At 40.7% G+C, this 21,903-nt stretch overlaps 1 protein-coding gene across 8 annotated transcripts in view; it reads right to left on the bottom strand.

The window, feature by feature from the left end:
- Nucleotides 1–21,903, bottom strand: part of LOC139763118 (apoptosis-resistant E3 ubiquitin protein ligase 1) — a 323,876-nt gene that overhangs the window by 133,983 nt on the left and 167,990 nt on the right. For all 8 annotated transcript variants that reach the window (XM_071688783.1, XM_071688786.1, XM_071688781.1 and 5 more), the window contains 2 exons: nucleotides 11,395–11,521; nucleotides 4,977–5,112 (listed from right to left, as the gene is read on the bottom strand). In XM_071688783.1, coding sequence (XP_071544884.1) covers nucleotides 4,977–5,112; nucleotides 11,395–11,521 — 263 coding nt within the window. The remainder of the gene's footprint in view (nucleotides 1–4,976; nucleotides 5,113–11,394; nucleotides 11,522–21,903) is intronic.

The following is a 21,903-nucleotide window of genomic DNA, read 5'->3' as shown; positions in this document are numbered from 1 at the left end:
TGTGTCTGTGTTACAGAAAGTTGTTTGCTAGAGGTAAGCCATGTGGTGATCTGGGGGGTCCCAAGAGATTCCTTGGCCATTCCCATGACTACCTTGGATCTCACACACCCGCCAGATGGCCAAATTAGCTGTGTGTGTTGCAATCGTCCACTAATTATTCTTCAGTTAACACTGTCAAGTAAACCGGGATCAGCCACGAGGACATGTCTGGGAAAGGTCGCCCACCCATCCTGGTCGTGTCATCAGAGATGTATGGCTGGGCCTTTAGACAGTATGAGGGCCGGACCTTAGGCCTCCAACCAATTACATTGGGATGAGGGCGTGACAATCGTTTTTTGACCAATCCAGAGTAATTGTGGTCATTCTTTCCCTATCGTAGCCACCATGGCAGGTCAAGGCGAGGCTAGCTGCTCCCGGCTGGCTCCAAGTAAAAGGCCTTGATGACAGCCTGACCGAGATTCTTTCAGCGATCATGTGCCCAGTAGGTAATGTAGGTTTTCCTTGTCTCAAACCCCATAGCCACTGCTGCTCTAGATTGTAAGATGTTAAGCTGTGTCATGTCAGGTCTAAGTGTAACAATGCATTATAACTTGTCATAGAATTGCCCAGAAGTGGGGACAGGGGAGAAAGAATACTTCCCACGTATTTCCTGCGTGTCGTAGAAGGCGACTAAAAGGAGAGGGACCTGGAGGCTGGAAATCCTCCCCTCTTTTTTTTCTTTTTTTTTTTTTTCCCCAAAAGAAGGAACAGAGAAGGGGGCCAGGTGAGGATATTCCCTCGGAGGCCCAGTCCTCTGTTCTTAACGCTACCTTGCTAACGCGGGAAATGGCGAATAGTTTGAAAGAAAAGAAAGAAGAATTCCCCAATGAATAAATGTATCTTGTACCATGTTTCTATAGTAAAACTGTCATAAAGGAAAGAGATCTGGTTTGAAATCTCACCTGGTATGTGGAATGCTGAATGCTAAGTGTTAACGCAAATATCTATACCCGATTAATGTGCTTTTGTTATCCTGCACTCTATTTCATGTATTATATGTAGATTTAACCCTGGGGTTTGCTTTCATCCCATAACGTTAAGATAGCATTATCCAGTGTGCGTAACAATAAAATAATTGACAACCCTGCTAGGATTTGCAACATAAGAAACATATAATTGGTGACCTCACTAGAATCTGTAACAATGTGTCAGAGGTGAAGTGGGAGACCAAATTGGAGGTGGAAGGATGGAGTGAAAAAGATTTTAAGCGATCAGGGCCTGAACTTACAAGAGGGTGAGAGGCATGCAAGGAAAAGAGTGAATTGGAATGATGTGGTATACCAGGGTCGACGTGCTGTCAATGGACTGAAGTGGGTCACGTGAAGCATCTGGGGTAAACCATGGAAAGGTCTGTGGGGCCTGGATGTTGAGATGGAGCTGTGGTTTTCATGCATTACACATGATAGCTAGAGACTGAGTGTGAACAAATGTGGCCTTTTTTGTCTGTTTTCCTGGTGCTACCTCACTGAAGCAGGGGTAACAATGCTATTTCCTGTGTGGTGGGGTAGCGACAGGAATAGATGCAAGCAAGCCAGTATGTATATGTTTATATGTATATGTATGTATACATGGATATATGTATATGTATTCTTTCTTTCTTTCATACTATTCGCCATTTCCCGCGATAGTGAGGTAGCGATAAGTACAGAGGACTGGGCCTTTGAGGGAATATCCTCACCTGGCCCCTTTCTCTGTTCCTTCTTTTGGACAATTAAAAAAAATGAGAGGGGAGGATTTCCAGCCATCCGCTCCCATATATATATATTATATATATATATATATATATATATATATATATATATATATATATTATCCCTGGGGATAGGGGATTAAGAATACTTCCCACGTATTCCCTGCGTGTCGTAGAAGGCGACTAAAAGGGAGGAGCGGGGGGCTGGAAATCCTCCCCTCTCGTTTTTTTTTAATTTTCCAAAAGAAGGAACAGAGAATTGGGCCAGTCAAAGGCCCAGTCCTCTGTTCTTAATGCTACCTCGCTAATGCGGGAAATGGCGAATAGTTTAAAAGAAAAAAAAAATATATATATATATATATATATATATATATATATATATATATATATATATTGTATTGTATTATACTGTTCACCATTTCCCGCTTTAGCGAGGTAGTGTTAAGAACAGAGGACTGGGCCTTTGAGGAAATATCCTCACTTGGCCCCCTTCTCTGTTCCTCTTTTGGAAAATTTAAAAAACGAGAGGGGAGGATTTCCAGCCCCCCGCTCCCATATATATATGTATATCTCTTTCTTTTTCTTTCATACTATTCGCCATTTCCCGCGTTAGCGAGGTAGCGTTAAGAACAGAGGACTGGGCCTTTGAGGAAATATCCTCACCTGACCCCCTTCTCCGTTCCTTCTTCTGGAAAATTAAAAAAAAACGAGAGGGGAGGATTTCCAGCCCCCCGGTCCCTTCCCTTTTAGTCGCCTTCTACAACACGCAGGGAATACGTGGGAAGTATTCTTTCTCCCCTATCCCCAGGGATAATAATTATATATCTATGATAATTATATTATATATATATATATATAATATATATATATATAATATATATATATATATATATATTAACCTATCTTTTTATATATATATATATTATATATATCATCTTTTTTTTTTTTTTAATTTTCCAAAAGAAGGAACAGAGAAGTGGCCCAGGTGAGGATATTCCTTCAGAGGCCCAGTCCTCTGTTCTTAATGCTACCTTGCTAACGTGGGAAATGGCGAATAGTTTGAAAAAAGAAAAAAAGATATATATATATATATATATATATATATTATATATATATATATATCTCCTGGGGATAGGGGAGAAAGCATACTTCCCACGTATTCCCTGCGTGTCGTAGAAGGCGACTAAAAGGGGAGGGAGCGGGGGGCTGGAAATCCTCCCCTCTTGTTTTTTTTTTTTTTCTCAAAAGAAGGAACAGAGAACGAGGCCAGGTGAGGATATTCCCTCAGAGGCCCAGTCCTCTGTTCTTAACGCTACCTTGCTAAAGCGGCAAATGGCGAATAGTATGAAAGAAAAAAATATATATATATATCTATATAAATATATTTTTTTTTCAATTTTCCAAAAGAAGGAACAGAGAAGGGGGGCCAGGTGAGGATATTCCCTCAAAGGCCCAGTCCTCTGTTCTTAACGCTACCTCGCAAATGCAGGAAATGGCGAACAGTATGAAAGAAAAAGAAAGATATATATATATATATATTATTTACATTATTTATTTTACTTTGTAGGTCTCCCGAGTTAGTGAGGTAGCGCAAGGAAACAGACGAAAGAATGGCCCAACCCACCCACATACACATGTATATACATACACGTCCACACACGCAAATATACATACCTATACATCTCAAAGTATACATATATATACATATATACACATGTACATAATTCATACTGTTTGCCTTTATTCATTCCCATCGCCACCCCACTACACATGAAATAACAACCCCCTCCCCCATTTGCTTTTCTAGGTATTTCTCACATACATTCTTTAAAGCAAACACCTGATCCACACATCCTCTACCACTTCTGAAACCACACTGCTCTTCCCCAATCTGATGCTCTGTACATGCCTTCACCCTCTCAATCAATACCATCCCATATAATTTCCCAGGAATACTCAACAAACTTATACCTCTGTAATTTGACCACTCACTTTTATCCCCATTGCCTTTGTACAATGCCACTATGCAAGCATTCCTCCAATCCTTAGGCACCTCACCATGAGTCATACGTACATACATTAAATAACCTTACCAACCAGTCAACAATACAGTCATCCCCTTTTTTCATGAATTCCACTGCAATACCATCCAAACCCACTGCCTTGCCGGCTTTCATCTTCCTCAAAGCTTTTACTACCTCTTCTCTGTTTACCAAATCATTTTCCCTAACCCTCTCACTTTGCACACCACCTTGACCAAAACACCCTATATCTGCCACTCTGTCATCAAACATATTCAACAAACCTTCAAAATACTCACTCCATCTCCTTCTCACATCACCACTACTTGTTATCATCTCCCCATTAGCCCCCTTCACTGAAGTTCCCATTGGTTCCCTTGTCTTACGCACTTTATTTACCTCCTTCCAAAACATCTTTTTATTCTCCCTAAAATTTAATGATACTCTCTCACCCCAACTCTCATTTGCCCTCTTTTTCAACTCTTGCACCTTTCTCTTGACCTGCCTCTTTCTTTTATACATTTCCTACTCATTTGCATTATTTCCCTGCAAAAATCGTCCAAATGCCTCTCTTCTCTTTCACTAATAATCTTACTTCTTCATCCCACCACTCACTACTCTTTCTAATCTGCCCACCTCCCACGCTTCTCATGCTACAAGCATCTTTTGCGCAAGCCATCACTACTTCCCTAAATACATCCCATTCCTCCCCCACTCCCCTTATGTCCTTTATCACCTTTTTCCATCCTGTATTCAGTCTCTCCTGGTACTTCCTCACACAAGTCTCCTTCCCAAGCTCACTTACTCTCACCACTCTCTTCACTCTAACATTCTCTCTTCTTTTCTGAAAACCTCTACAAATCTTCTCCTTCACCTCCACAAGATAATGATCAGACATCCCTCCAGTTGCACCTCTCAGCACAAGTACAAATGAAACTCCCAGAAAACATCCAGCTGCTTTTTTACCCTTTTTAAACTATGGGCAGATAAAAAAAAAGTCTTACCTGGCATGTACTGGACCCACAACGGAACTACCATGATAAAGCCATGAATGGCTGGGATATATGGCTACCTAAAATTTCATTGACCATTATTTTCACCATGCTTTAGAGCAATTCTTTTATCATGGACAAACTCATTAATATTATTTTACTATCAAGTTATTTCCTTATTTATTTTTCATTCCAGCAAACCACTTGATTTCTCTTTTCAATTCAATGTCTTACCATGTATGTGCTGTTGGCAGGACACCAAAGGTGTGAGCAGCTGAGATTTGGAAATGTGGAGAAAGCTGTGAGAAACCACCTGGGGGCAGTCTGGAACAACCTGTTGTAAACTGAAGAAGTCGAGCCATCTCTTCTTCTGCAAGTAAGAAAGTGATTTTGTAATCCCTTTAAAATGACTGAATTCTGGCATAAATCCACATTCAAACTGAGAGACATACAATCAACATGTGAATGAAAACTGGTTTTCAAAACCCATAAACACCACGGCATACATACTGATACTGTATGGGTACCATTAACATAAAATTTAGAATAAATTATGCCTGGGGATGGGGAAGAAAGAATACTGCCCGTGTATTCCTGTGTGTCATACAGGGCAACTAAAAGGGGTTGGAGCAGGGGTCTGAAAATCCTCCTCTCCAGTTTTACTTTTTCAAAAGAAGGAACAGAGAGGGGGGCTAGTGAGGATTTTTTTCCTCTCAGGCTCAGCCATCTGTTGTTGATGCTAACAAGCTAATGTGGGATATAGCGAATATGTATGAATAAAAAATGGGCTTTAATGCTTTGGGGCTGAGCAAGCCAACCAAAGGACAAAAGGTGGGCCTCTCTCCTTTCAGAGATCTCAAAAGTTTAAAGATAAAGTCCAGACGCTACAAGAGAGTACCTCTTTTATTCAGGAATTGTCATATAAATTGGATAAATGAAGATTCTAATGTTTGTTTGATAACAGTAGGTCTTTCTTTACTTTCATATCCAAAGAAAGTTGCGAGAAACATGTGAAACTAACTGGGATCCCATCTCAAGTGGAAAGACAAGAACCTTGACCAGCTCCTAATAAATTAACCATGGACAGAAAATCCTTTGAGCTGATAAATTGTGGCCCCTAAGACTGAGAAATGATACTGACATGGAATCATAATAATTTTGAGAATGCTGGGAGTGAACATAGGTTCTTAACTTATTTTAAAAAATTTGACACTATGGACTTTAGAGCTGATACTTGATATATAAACTTTAATGTGAAATCTAATAAGACTGTACTTAGTGGCAGCCCTAAAATGTTGATTCTGAAGAAGATAGGAAAACCTTTCTCTCTTGATGTTCCATAACCATGAAAAATATTTTACTGGATATCTTGAGGAAAACCAGGTTTAGAACCTTCTAACTCTCAGCATTTCTGGTGTGGAGGTGTTGGTCTTCCTCACCTTTCACTAATCACTAAGTCATGGCTATGGCCATTCACTCATTTCTTGGCCCACCCTCAGCCAATCGGAGACTACCACAGACATGACTTTATTCACTCACTTGGTCCCAGATGCAAACAATTCAGGATTAGCAGATCGTGGGCATCAACTGAAAAGTGGTCACACGAGAGAGAGAGAGAGAGATGCTTACTGACCACAACACGAGAATTTTTTTTTCAACTTTCCAAAACTGCATTTCTCTCCTTTGTGGTCTATCTCGCACACATAAAAGCATAACAACATAAAGAAGAAAGGTTTCAAGAACTTTTAGATAAGTAAACTAAACCCAAAAATGAAAATAAAGACATCTAATGGTGATTATGAGGCAGACTGGAATCTGCATCTACTGCAAGGAATTCCCAAAGACACACACTGTTGATACATATATCTAAACTAAGGTAATGGCTGATGGAAGTAGTGCACTAGTGCCAAAGGCTTCTTTTATTGATTTTCCTCATCACATTGTCTAGTGAACAGCCCAGGTTGAGTCAATAAAATGAATTTCTTAATCCACGTGGAGAAGGTCTTGACCTAATGGGGTTTTAAGGATCCAGTGCACACAAATAAACATTACTCTTGATAATCGCTAGTACAGTCCAAAAGGCCTTAATGGGCATAAGACATAAATACCCTCTTTATAAAGTCTTCCAAGAGTGGATGAAAAAAGGGCTGTTTCTGAATTCAGTTTTATTCTTATTCCAAAGAAGAAAAGATTGGGTTTTGTTTTGTCTTAACCCATTAGATATAGTCACTAAAGACAAGACTTTTGTGTTGGGACATAATATGTAACTCACCAACTCTCCTCCCATAGCCCAAAGCTATAATGAAAGGAGTATTTACAAAAGGATTTTGAGCAGCCAAACAACCAGGAAAGTTTAAGACTGTAAAAAGTTTAGAACTTTTAAAAGCTCCATTTGCACTATGCTGGAAAAGCTACCAGTCTCCTCAAAAAGAAAGATGAGAGAAGTTTATCCCTAATAGGGCTTGTGAGATTAGAGTAAATACCTTACCCAAAGACTGGGCTTCTTAAAAGGCACCATTACATAAGATGAGGCAATGGATTTACTAACCTTATTAGATCTATTCATGAAAAAGGTGAGAGAACACTGAACATAAGGCTTCATTTGCATTCAAGACAGACTCCTGAAGGAAGGACTGAAAGGATTTCCAAACCAACTGGTATTGTCTTTGTGCATTAGTGCAAATTTTAATTAAAAAGTCATCTCTTACACGTTTTCTAAACCTCTGCGTGTACTGTGGTTGAGGAAATCTGTATATGTAAAGTTCAAAATTCAGGACTAAAGGTGAGCATATTGCAAAAATACTGAGGTCTACGAGAAACTAAGGTATCACAGAGGAGTAAAGCAAACTGCTAAAGTCTGTGGCACTGGTTATTTGTCCCACTATGGAGTTGCAGAGTTTAAAAAACAAAACCACAGGTGGAGACTGAGTTTCCCTGTAGATAGAAGGGATTAAAAAGATACAATTTCCTCCAATAATAACTCCTCTAGGCCGATGCATTTGTGCCCCAAGTCTAGAATTGACATTTATCCATCAGTAAGTTTGTTGAGTATTCCTGGAAACTTTTATGGGAGGGTATAGATCGAGAAGGTGAAGGCATGTACACAGCATCAGACTGGGGAGGAGCATTGTGGTTTTAGAAGTAGCAGAGGATGTGCGGATCAGGATCCTGAGATGGTATATGATTTTTTTTTTTATTTTTTTTTTTATTTTTTATACTTTGTCGCTGTCTCCCGCGTTTGCGAGGTAGCGCAAGGAAACAGACGAAAGAAATGCCCCCCCCCCCCATACACATGTACATACACACGTCCACACACGCAATTATTCATTCCACACAGAAGTTTTCCTTGGTTTACCCAGACTTAACAGCCTTGATTCATCACTGACAGACGCAAACCTTGTTGACATCGCTAATTCACTCTATCCTTGCCTCCTTTCACCCCTGCATGTTAGGCCCTGATCACAAAAATTTTTTCACCCCATCAATCCAGCCATTTGGTCGTCCCTCTTCTTCGTTCCTCCATCTGACACATATCTTGGCAAATCTTTTACCAGTCTCTCAAAGTGCCAAACATTTCAAAAACCCTCTTCTGCTCTCTCAACCAGGCTTTTATTAGTCACAATCTCTTACCCTAACTGTTACTTACTCGATCAAACACCTCACAACAAATTGTACTAAACATTCATTTCAGCACATCCATCTCATGCGGGAGAAACTCTAATCATAGCCACGCTCGCAACCTAAGAATTGTTGAACAATTTCCTTCAAACAACCATTTTTGCTTTCGGATAAGTTGCTCCACACATTTTCAAGGTCCCAAAATTTTCGCCCTCCCACCCTATGACCACTTCCGCTTCATGGTTCCTCCGCTGCCAGATCAACTCCCAGATATCTAAAACGTTCACATTCCTCCAGTTTCTCCATTCAAAAACTCACTCTCAATGACTTGTACCTCAACCCACTGTACTAATCAACCTGCTTATTCAATTTACTCTTAACTTTTCTTCCACAACTTTACAAACCAGTCACCAGCTTCTGCAGTTTCTCACAGTGATCAGCACAGGTGTATATAGAACAACGAACATCCTTCCAATCTCTATCCTCAAGACCGATGCATTTGCCCCAAGTTCAGGACTCTTGCATTTACCTCCCTAAACATTCCATAAACAATTAAGATACATGGAGACATCAAGCACCTGCTGCAACCTACATTCACTGAGAACCAATCATTTGCTTTACTACACGTACATGCCTTACATCCTCGATAAAAACTTTTCACTGCTTCTAACAGTTGGTAAAGATATTTTCTGGAAGGTCTCAAGAATATATGGTGTGGGAGGTAAGCTGCTAGAAGCAGTGAAAAATTTTCATCAAGGGTATAAGGCATGTGTACGAGTAGGAAAAGAGGGGAGTGACTGATTCCCAGTGAAGGTTGGTTTGCAGAAGGGGTGTGTGATTCCCCATGGATGTTTAATTTGTTTATGTATGGGGTGGTTAGGGAAGTAAATTCAAGAATTTGGAGAGATGGGTGAATCTGTTAGGGATGAGGGGGGCCTGGGAAGTGAGTCAATTGTTGTTCGCCGATGATACAGCACTGGTGACTGATTCGAGTGAGAAACTGCAGAAGTTGGTGACTGAGTTTGGAAAAGTGTGTGAAAGGAGAAGGTTGAGAGAAATGTGAATAACAGCAAGGTTATTACATTCAGTAGGGTTGAGGGACAAGTTATTTGGGATGCATGTTTGAATGGAGAAAAATTGGAGGAAGTGAAGTACTTTAGATACCTGGGAGTGAACCTGGCAGTAAATGGAACCATGGACGCAGAAGTGAGTCATTGGGAGGAGGAGGGGGTGAAGATTCTGGGAGTGATGAGAAATGTGTGAAAAAAGGGAGCGTTATCTCAGAGAACAAAAATGGGTATGTTTGAAGGAATGGTAGTTCCAACAATATTACATGGTTGCGAGGCATGGGCTATAGTTAGGGTAGTACAAAGGAGGGTGGATATGTCAGAAATGTGGTGCGAGGTGGTCTGATCGAGTAAGTAATGAATGGGTAAGAGAAATGTTTCTTTTTTTCATACTATTCGCCATTTCCTGCGTTAGCGAGGTAGTGTTAAGAACAGAGGACTGGGCCTTTGAGGGAATATCCTCACCTGGCCCCCTTCTCTGTTCCTTCTTTTGGAAAATTAAAAAAAAAGATGAGAGGGGAGGATTTCCAGCCCCCGCTCCCGGTAAGAGAGATGTGTGATAATAAAAAGTGTGGTTAAGAGAGCAGAAGAGGGTGTGTTGAAATGGTGTGGACATATGGGACAAGTGAGTGAGGAAAAGTTGACAAAGAGGATGCATGTGTATGAGGTGGAGGGAACAAGGAGAAATGGACTGAACTGGAGGTGAAAGGATGGAGTGAATGGAGTGAAAAAGATTTTGAGTGATCAGGCCTGAACATGCAAGAAGATGAGAGGTGTGCATCGAATGAACTGGAATGATGCGGACTGAACCAGGGCATGTGAAACATCTGGGGTAAACCAAGAAAAGGTCTGTGGGGTCTGGATGTGGATAGGGTGCTGTGGTTTTGGTGCATTACACATGACAGATAGAGACTGAGTACAAATGAATGTGGCCTTTTTTGTCTGTTTTTCTGGCACTACCCTACTGATGCAGGGGGTGGCGATGCTGTTTCCTGTGGGGAAGGGTGGTGCTGGGAATGGATGAAAGCAAGCAATTATGAATATGTACATGTGTATCTATGTATATGTCTGTGTATGTGCATGTATGTATGTATGTATGTGTGTATATGAGTAGATGGGTTTTTCTTAGTCTGTTTCCTGGAGCTACCTCACTGATGCAGGAAACAGTGATCAAGTACAACTATTATATAAAAAAATTATAATTCTCTCCTATGCAGGTATTTGTAATTTTTTTTCTTGCAATAACACTAAATATATTGCATCAATATGGTGAAATACTTTAAATGAATGTACTTTATTGTTCTTGATGTCAACCACAGTTTTTCCAATTTAAATATAAATTTTTTTGTTGCATTGTACCTGACAGTGTAAGAGTGGATATGAGAAAATGAAGCCATTTCTTTGGTAGTTCCTGGCACTAACTGTCTAAAATGGGAAACGGCAAACATGTATTATGAAGAAAAATGTAATATGCTTTGTGTGATCATGCTGGGCAATTCTGGTCTATGATAGTAAATTACAACCCAGTTATGCTTCAGACAATTCATCATAATGTAAAGGATAAAAAGTACCCAAATTCTAACTTAATATGAAGAGCTACTTAGAATGTTTACTATGGCCATATTTTACTGGTTAAGAAAGATATCTTCTCCCATTTTGTTCTAACTTGAGTTGTCATTGCAACAGCATGGATATATAGAGAAGTAACATACAGAAATTATAGAACAAAGTATCTTAGAAATTAAAAAATCTGCTGCTAACAAGTATAGTTTTATGTTTTAGCAAACCAGTAGTAAGCATCTCAAAAGTAAAAAATTACAGGGCAAAAAAGGCCATGTCTAGGAAACTAATTTTTCAACTCACTGCTCCAGCAATCATACTTAGGGAGATACTAATCCCTTAGCAAAATTGTTATAAGCTTTATAAACAGTCAAAATACCAAATATATTAACTAATAAGGCACATACCAGTAAAATTTGAAACTGCAGTCCAGAACCAATACAGTACTCTTCGGAACTCTGTTGATGAACCATTTACCACATGGTTAGCTTTGAAATCTGCTATGCTGTACTCTTCTATCCCGCACATTAGAAGCTGAGGATGGAAAATTGTTTCTTAAATAAAAATCTTGGAATCTTGCAAGGTATGTCATTAGAAGTTTGCCCAGTTATGTCATCCAAATGATATATCTAAATATGGAGGGCATCATTATGGCATCTGAATTTTGTGGCTAAAATCAGTGAATGGTAAGGACTGATTGCATATTTAACATGGCTACACAATGCAATGCTTTTTAAAGTAAAGGTAGGAAAATGCTAAGTAAATATATGAGTTCTATTTGTTATTTTTTATTTATTTACTTATTTTGCTTTGTCGCTGTCTCCCGAGTTAGTGAGGTAGTGCAAGGAAACAGAAGAAAGAATGGTCCAACCCACCCACATACACATGTACATACAAGTCCACACATGCAAATATACATACCTATACATCTCAACATATACATATATATACACACACAGACATATACATATATACACATGTACATAGTTCATACTGTCTGCCTTTATTCATTCCCATCGCCACCTCGCCACACATGAAATAACAACCCCCTACCCCCTTGTGTGTGCGAGGTAGCGCTAGGAAAAGACAACAAAGGCCACGTTCGTTCACACTCAGTCTCTAGCTGTCATGTAATAATGCACCGAAACCACAGCTCCCTTTCCACATCCAGGCCCCAAAGAACTTTCCATGGTTTACCCCAGACGCTTCACATGCCCTGGTTCGATCCATTGACAGCACGTCGACCCCGGTATACCACATCGTTCCAATTCACTCTATTCTTTGCATGCCTTTCACCCTCCTGCATGTTCAGGCCCCGATCACTCAAAATCTTTTTCACTCCATCTTTCCACCTTCAATATGGTCTCCCACTTCTCCTTGTTCCCTCCACCTCTGACACATACATCCTCTTTGTCAATCTTTCCTCACTCATTCTCTCCAAGTGACCAAACCATTTCAAAACACCCTCTTCTGCTCTCTCAACCACACTCTTTTTATTACCACACATCTCTCTTACCCTATTATTACTTACTCGATCAAACCACCTCACACCACATATTGTCCTCAAACATCTCATTTCCAGCACACCCACCCTCCTCCGCACAACTCTATCCATAGCCCACACCTCGCAACCATATAACATTGTTGGAACCACTATTCCTTCAAACATATCCATTTTTGCTTTCTGAGATAATGCTTTTGACTTCCACACATTCTTCAATGCTCCCAGAACTTTTGCCCCCTCCCCCACCCTATGATTCACTTCCGCTTCCATGGTTCCATCTGCTGCCAAATCCACTCCCAGATATCTAAAACACTTCACTTCCTCCAGTTTTTCTCCATTCAAACTTACCTCCCAATTGAATTGACCCTCAACCCTACTGTACCTAATAACCTTGCTCTTATTCACATTAACTCTTAACTTTCTTCTTTCCACACTTTACCAAACTCAGTCACCAGCTTCTGCAGTTTCTTACATGAATCAGCCACAGCGCTGTATCATCACCGAACAACAACTGACTCACTACCCAAGCTCTCTCATCCACAACAGACTGCATACTTGCCCCTCTTTCCAAAACTCTTGCATTCACCTTCCTAACAACCCCATCCATAAACAAATTAAACAACCATTGAGACATCACACACCCATGCCGCAAACCTACATTCACTGAGAACCAATCACTTTCCTCTCTTCCTACACGTACACATGCCTTACATCCTCAATAAAAACTTTTCACTGCTTCTAACAACTTGCCTCCCACACCATATATTCTTAATATCTTCCACAGAGCATCTCTATCAACTCTATCATATGCCTTCTCCAGATCCATAAATGCTACATACAAATCCATTTGCTTTTCTAAGTATTTCTCACATATATTCTTCAAAGCAAACACCTGATCCACACAATCTCTACCACTTCTGAAACCACACTGCTCTTCCCCAATCTGATGCTCTGTACATGCTTTCACCCTCTCAATCAATACCCTCCCATATAATATCCCAGGAATACTCAACAAACTTATACCTCTGTAATTTGAGCACTCACCTTTGGCCCCTTTGCCTTTGTACAATGGCACTATGCATGCATTCTGCCAATTCTCAGGCACCTCACCATGAGTCATACATACATTAAATAACCTTACCAACCAGTCAACAATACAGTCATCCCCTTTTTTAATAAATTCAACTGCAATACCATCCAAACCCACTGCCTTGCCGGCTTTCATCTTTCGCAAAGCTTTTGCTACCTCTTCTCTGTTTACCAAATCATTTTCCCTAACCCTCTCACTTTGCACACCACTTCGACCAAAACATCCTATATCTGCCACTCTATCATTAAACACATTCAACAAACCTTCAAAATATTCACTCCATCTCCTTCTCACATCCCCACTACTTGTTATCACCTCCCCATTAGCCCCCTTCACTGAAGTTTCCATTTGTTCCCTTGTCTTACGCACTGTATTTACCTCCTTCCAAAACATCTTTTTATTCTCCCTAAAATTTAATGATACTCTCTCACCCCAACTCTCATTTACCCTCTTTTTCACCTCTTGCACCTTTCTCTTGACCTCCTGCCTCTTTCTTTTATACATCTCCCACTCATTTGCATTTTTTCCCTGCAAAAATCGTCCAAATGCCTCTCTCTTCTCTTTCACTAATACTCTTACTTCTTCCTCCCACCACTCACTACCCTTTCTAATCTGCCCACCTCCCACGCTTCTCATGCCACAAGCATCTTTTGCGCAAGCCATCACTGCTTCCCTAAATACATCCCATTCCTCCCCACTCCCCTTACCTCCTTTGTTCTCACCTTTTTCCATTCTGTACTCAGTCTCTCCTGGTACTTCCTCACACAAGTCTCCTTCCCAAGCTCACTTACTCTCACCACTCTCTTCACCCCACCATTCTCTCTTCTTTTCTGAAAACCTTTACAAATCTTCACCTTCGCTTCCACAAGATAATGATCAGACATCCCTCCAGTTGCAGTAATCCAATAACGCTCTCTGGCCATCTCTCCTACTTACATACGTATACTTATGTATATCTCTTTTTAAACCAAGTATTCCCGATCACCAGTCCTTTTTCAGCACATAAATCCACAAGCTCCTCACCATTTCCATTTACAACACTGAACACCCCATGTATACCAATTATTCCCTCAACTGCTACATTTTATTTGTATAAAGTTTAATTTTCTGGTATCAACTATTTGTCATACAAGGAGGGAAAGTTTTAAACTTGAGGGACTCCATCTCTTGAGCTTTCTTTATTATCACAAAATTTTTTAATCCAACCACCAGGATGGTATATCACCGATACTACTCGTCTGGGTATCAGAAGGGTTAATGATGGCAGTATAGTGACCCAGTACTTCCATGGATGTCTAGCTGCATTCCTCTGACCCAGGTAGGTGTCTTTTCTTTCTGCCTCATCCACACATGGACTACCGGCAATCCGTCCACAAACATACAATTTCTCCTTCTCACATATAAAACATGACAACACTTAACTCACAAAACTCAATCTTCATAATTCTAGATAGATTTTCCTGCAGTGTGTGCTGTGTTAGCCATGCCTTTTGGTAAAATGTTAGGAGCAATATATAGAAGTAGTAGGTAGGAATATTTAGGCATGAGCATTAGGTAGAAGTAGTAGGTTGGAAGATAATTTAGTAGTTGTTGGTAAGAAAATTAGGTAAGAGCCTCTGGAAACACTGTGCTAGAGTTGTCATTTAATTGTGGCCCTGTTAAGGGTGTATTAATGCTAAGAAGTGGCACTGGAGTTCATCAGTTATGGAAACTTATCATGGCCACCCCCCAGAGGGAGTTCCCAAAAGGAACAGGCATCAGAGATATAGATAAATACACATTTTGAAAAACTTCTGTATGCTATATGTGATTAATATATACAGTATTTTCATTGTTTGTTGCATTCAGCCCCTACTCTTATACTATAAAAGTACTTTATGTCCTTAAAAGTATTTAGTAGTCTTCTATGCATACTATATCTTTTTATATATATCATACTTAATCGCCATCTCCTGCATTAGCGAGATAGGGCAAGGAAGCAGATGAAAGAATGGCCCAACCCACCCACATACACATATATATATACATAAACACCCATACACACACACATTTGTTTTATTATACTTAATCGCCGTCTCCTGTGTTAGCAAGGTAGCTCAAGGAAACAGACGAGGGATGGCCCAACCTACCCACATACATATGTATGTACATAAACGCCCAAACACGCACATTAACATACATATACATTTCAACATATACATACATATACATATTCATACTTGCTGCCTTCATCCAATCCTGTCACCAACCCGCCACACATGAAATAGCATCCCCCCCCTCCAGTGAGGATGTGCTACGAAAAGACAAAAAAGGCCACACTCAGTCTCTAGCTGTGATGTCTAAAGCATCGAAACCACAGCTCCCTTTCCAAATCCAGGCCCCACAGACCTTTCCATGGTTTGCCCCAGATGCTTCACATGCCCTGGTTCAAATCCATTGCGCCGTCGACCCTGGTATACCACATCGTTCCAATTCACTCTATTCTTTGCATGCCTTTCACCCTCCTGCATGTTCAGGCCCGATCACTCAAAATCTTTTTCACTCCATCTTTCCACCTCCAATTTGGTCTCCACTTCTCCTTTTCCCTCACCTCTGACACATACATCCTCTTTGTCAATCTTTCCTCACTCATTCTCTCCAAGTGACCAAACCATTTCAAACACCCTCTTCTGCTCTCTCAACCACACTCTTTTTATACACACATCTCTCTTACCTGTATTACTTACTCATCAAACCACCTCACACCACATATTGTCCTCAAACATCTCATTTCCAGCACACCCACCCTCCTCCCACAACTCTATCCATAGCCCAACCTCGCAACCATATAACATTGTTGGAACCACTATTCCTTCAAACATACCATTTTTGCTTTCTGAGATAATGCTTTTGACTTCCACACATTCTTCAAGCTCCCAGAACTTTCCCCCCTTCCCCCCCCTATGATTCACTTCGCTTCCATGGTTCCATCTCTGCCAAATCCACTCCCAGATATCTAAAACACTTCACTTCCTCAGTTTTTCTCCATTCAAACTTACCTCCCAATTGATTGACCCTCAACCCTACTGTACCTAATACCTTGCTCTTATTCACATTAACTCTTAACTTTCTTCTTTCCACACTTTACCAAACTCAGTCACCAGCTTCTGCAGTTTCTACACGAATCAGCCACAGCGCTGTATCATCACGAACAACAACTGACTCACTACCCAAGCTCTCTCATCACAACAAACTGCATACTTGCCCCTCTTATCCAAAACACTTGCATTCACCTTCCTACAACCCCATCATAAACAATTAAACAACCATTGAGACATCACACACCCATGCCGCAAACCTACATTCACTGAGAACCAATCACTTTCCTCTCTTCCTTACACGTACACATGCCTTACATCCTCATAAAAACTTTTCACTGCTTCTACAACTTGCCTCCCACACCATATATTCTTAATATCTTCCACAAAGCATCTCTATCAACTCTATCATATGCCTTCTCCAGATCCATAAATGCTACATACAAATCCATTTGTTTTCTAAGTATTTCTCACATATATTCTTCAAAGCAAACACCTGATCCACACATCTCTACCACTTCTGAAACCACACTGCTCTTCCCCAATCTGATGCTCTGTACATGCTTTCACCCTCTCAATCAATACCCTCCATATAATTATCCCAGGAATACTCAACAAACTTATACCTCTGTAATTTGAACACTCACCTTTGCCCTTTGCCTTTGTACAATGGCACTAGCATGCATTGCCAAATTTCCCGGCAATCCCAGAGTCATACATACATTAAATAACCTACCAACCCTCAACATACAGTCATCCCCCTTTTTAATAAATTCCACTGCAATACCATCCAAACCCACTCCTTGCCGGCTTTCATCTTTCGCAAAGCTTTTGCTACCTCTTCTCTGTTTACCAAATCATTTTCCCTAACCCTCTCACTTGCACACCACTTCGACCAAAACATCCTATATCTGCCACTCTATCATTAAACACATTCAACAAACCTTCAAAATATTTACTCCATCTCCTTCTCACATCCCCACTACTTGTTATCACCTCCCCATTAGCCCCCTTCACTGAAGTTTCCATTTGTTCCCTTGTCTTACGCACTGTATTTACCTCCTTCCAAAACATCTTTTTATTCTCCCTAAAATTTAATGATACTCTCTCACCCCAACTCTCATTTGCCCTCTTTTTCACCTCTTGCACCTTTCTCTTGACCTCCTGCCTCTTTCTTTTATACATCTCCCACTCATTTGCATTTTTTCCCTGCAAAAATCGTCCAAATGCCTCTCTCTTCTCTTTCACTAATACTCTTACTTCTTCCTCCCACCACTCACTACCCTTTCTAATCTGCCCACCTCCCACGCTTCTCATGCCACAAGCATCTTTTGCGCAAGCCATCACTGCTTCCCTAAATACATCCCATTCCTCCCCCACTCCCCTTACCTCCTTTGTTCTCACCTTTTTCCATTCTGTACTCAGTCTCTCCTGGTACTTCCTCACACAAGTCTCCTTCCCAAGCTCACTTACTCTCACCACTCTCTTCACCCCACCATTCTCTCTTCTTTTCTGAAAACCTTTACAAATCTTCACCTTCGCTTCCACAAGATAATGATCAGACATCCCTCCAGTTGCAGTAATCCAATAACGCTCTCTGGCCATCTCTCCTACTTACATACGTATACTTATGTATATCTCTTTTTAAACCAAGTATTCCCGATCACCAGTCCTTTTTCAGCACATAAATCCACAAGCTCCTCACCATTTCCATTTACAACACTGAACACCCCATGTATACCAATTATTCCCTCAACTGCTACATTTTATTTGTATAAAGTTTAATTTTCTGGTATCAACTATTTGTCATACAAGGAGGGAAAGTTTTTAAACTTGAGGGACTCCATCTCTTGAGCTTTCTTTATTATCACAAAATTTTTTAATCCAACCACCAGGATGGTATATCACCGATACTACTCGTCTGGGTATCAGAAGGGTTAATGATGGCAGTATAGTGACCCAGTACTTCCATGGATGTCAAGCTGCATTCCTCTGACCCAGGTAGGTGTCTTTTCTTTCTGCCTCATCCACACATGGACTACCGCAATCCGTCCACAAACATACAATTTCTCCTTCTCACATATAAAACATGACAACACTTAACTCACAAAACTCAATCTTCATAATTCTAGATAGATTTTCCTGCAGTGTGTGCTATGTGTTAGCCATGCCTTTTGGTAAAATGTTAGGAGCAATATATAGAAGTAGTAGGTAGGAATATTTAGGCATGAGCATTAGGTAGAAGTAGTAGGTTGGAAGATAATTTAGTAGTTGTTGGTAAGAAAATTAGGTAAGAGCCTCTGGAAACACTGTGCTAGAGTTGTCATTTAATTGTGGCCCTGTTAAGGGTGTATTAATGCTAAGAAGTGGCACTGGAGTTCATCAGTTATGGAAACTTATCATGGCCACCCCCCGGAGGGAGTTCCCAAAAGGAACAGGCATCAGAGATATACATAAATACACATTTTGAAAAACTTCTGTATGCTATATGTGATTAATATATACAGTATTTTCATTGTTTGTTGCATTCAGACCCTACTCTTATACTATAAAAGTACTTTATGTCCTTAAAAGTATTTAGTAGTCTTCTATGCATACTATATCTTTTTATATATATCATACTTAATCGCCATCTCCTGCATTAGCGAGATAGGGCAAGGAAGCAGATGAAAGAATGGCCCAACCCACCCACATACACATATATATATACATAAACACCCATACACACACACATTTGTTTTATTATACTTAATCGCCGTCTCCTGTGTTAGCAAGGTAGCTCAAGGAAACAGACGAGGGATGGCCCAACCTACCCACATACATATGTATGTACATAAACGCCCAAACACGCACATTAACATACATATACATTTCAACATATACATACATATACATATTCATACTTGCTGCCTTCATCCAATCCTGTCACCAACCCGCCACACATGAAATAGCATCCCCCCCCCCTCCAGTGAGGTTGTGCTACGAAAAGACAAAAAAGGCCACACTCAGTCTCTAGCTGTGATGTCTAAAGCATCGAAACCACAGCTCCCTTTCCAAATCCAGGCCCCACAGACCTTTCCATGGTTTGCCCCAGATGCTTCACATGCCCTGGTTCAATCCATTGACAGCACATGGATGCCCAGTATACCACATCGTTCCAATGCACTCTATTCCTTGCATGCCTTTCATCCTCCTGTATGTTCAGGCCCCGAGCGCTCAAAATCTTTTTCACTCCATCCTTCCCCTTCCAATTTGGTCTCCCACTTCTCCTTGTTCCCCCTACCTCTGACACATATATCCTCTTGTCAATTTTTCTTCACAAATTCTCTACATGTGTCCAAACCATATCAACACCCCCTCTTCTACCCTCAACCACACTCTTTTTATTGCCACACATCTCTCTTACCCTTTCATTACTTACTCGATCATACCACCTCACACCACATATTATCCTCAAACATTTTATTTCTAACACATCCATCCTCCTCCACACAACCTTATTCATAGCCCGTGCCTCGCAACCACTATAGCATTGTTGGAACCACTATTCCTTCAAACATAGCCATTTTTGCTCTCTGAGACAACATTCTCAGCTTCCACACATTGTTCAATGCTCCCAGAACTGTAACCCCCTCCCCACCCTGTAACTCACTTTCGCTTCCATGGTTCCATCTGCTGCTAAGTCCATTCCCAAATATCTAAAACACTTCACTTCCTCCCGTTTTTCTCCATTCAAACTTACCTCCCAATTAACTTGTCCCTTAACCCTGCTGAACCCAATAACCTTGCACTTATTCACATTTACTCTTAACTTTCATCTTTGACACACTTTACCAAACTCAGTCACCAACTTATGTAGTTCCTCACCTGAATCAGCCACCAGCACTGTATCATTGGTGAACAACAACTGACTCACTTCCCAAGCCCAACCTAACCTAACCATGGAAAAATCACATACACCTGCCACAAACCGACATTCACTGGGAATCAATCATTTTCCTCTCTTCTTACTTGTACACATGCCTTACGTCCTTGATAAAAACTTTTCAGTGCTTCTAGCAACTTACCTCCCACACCATACACTTTTAAAACCTTTCACAAAGCATCTCTATCATCCTGATCATATGCCTTCTCCAGATCCATAAATGCTACATACAAATCCATCTGTCTAAGTATTTCTCACAAACATACTTCAAAGGAAATACCTGATTCACACATCCTCTACCACTTCTGAAACCACACTGCTCTTCCCCAGTCTGATGCTCTGTACATGCCTTTACCCTCTCAATCAATACCGTCCTATATAATTTATCAGGAATACTCATAAAACGTATGCCTCTGTAATTTGAACACTCACCTTTATCCCCTTTGTTTTTGTACAAAGGCACTATGCACGCATTCTTCCAATCCTCAGGCACTTCACTGTGATCCATACATACAGTGAATATCCTTACCAACCAATCAACAATACAGTAACCCCCTTTTTTAATAAATTCCACTGCAATACCATCCAAACCTGCCACCTTTCTGGCTTTCATCTTCCCCAAAGCTTTCACTACCTCTTCTCTGTTTACCAAACAATTCTCCCTGACCCTCTCACTTGACACACCACTCTGAACAAAACACCTTATTTCAGTAATGCACCGAAACCACAACTCCCTTTCCACATCCAGGCCCCACAAAACTTTCCATGGTTTACCCCAGACACTTCACATGCCCTGCTTCAATCCATTGCGCGTCGACCCTGGTATACCACATCGTTCCAATTCACTCTATTCCTTGCACGCCTTTCACCCTCCTGTATGTTCAGGCTCTGATCGCTCAAAATCTTTTTCACTACATCCTTCCACCTCCAATTTGGTCTCCATTTCTTCTCATTCCCTTCACCTCTGACACATATATCCTCTTTGTCAATCTTTTCTCACTCATTCTCTTCATGTAACCAAACCATTTTACTACACCCTCTTCTGCTCTCTCAACCACACATCTCTCTTACAATTTCACTGCTTACTCAATGAAACCACCTCACACCACATATTGTCCTCAAACATCTCATTTCCAACACATCCACCCTCCTCCACACAACCATATCTATAGCCCATACCTCACAACCATATGACATTGTTGGAGCCACTATTCCTTCAAACATACCCATTTTTGCTTTCCGAGATAATGATTTTGACTTCCACACATTCTTCAACGCTCCCAGAACCTTCACCCCCTTCCCCACCCTGTGACTCACTTC

Source organism: Panulirus ornatus, chromosome 46 (genome assembly GCF_036320965.1).
Source record: "Panulirus ornatus isolate Po-2019 chromosome 46, ASM3632096v1, whole genome shotgun sequence".
NCBI classification, from domain to species: domain Eukaryota; kingdom Metazoa; phylum Arthropoda; class Malacostraca; order Decapoda; family Palinuridae; genus Panulirus; species Panulirus ornatus.
Note: the sequence above shows the minus strand (reverse complement) of the source record. Positions and strands in the feature narration are given on the sequence as shown.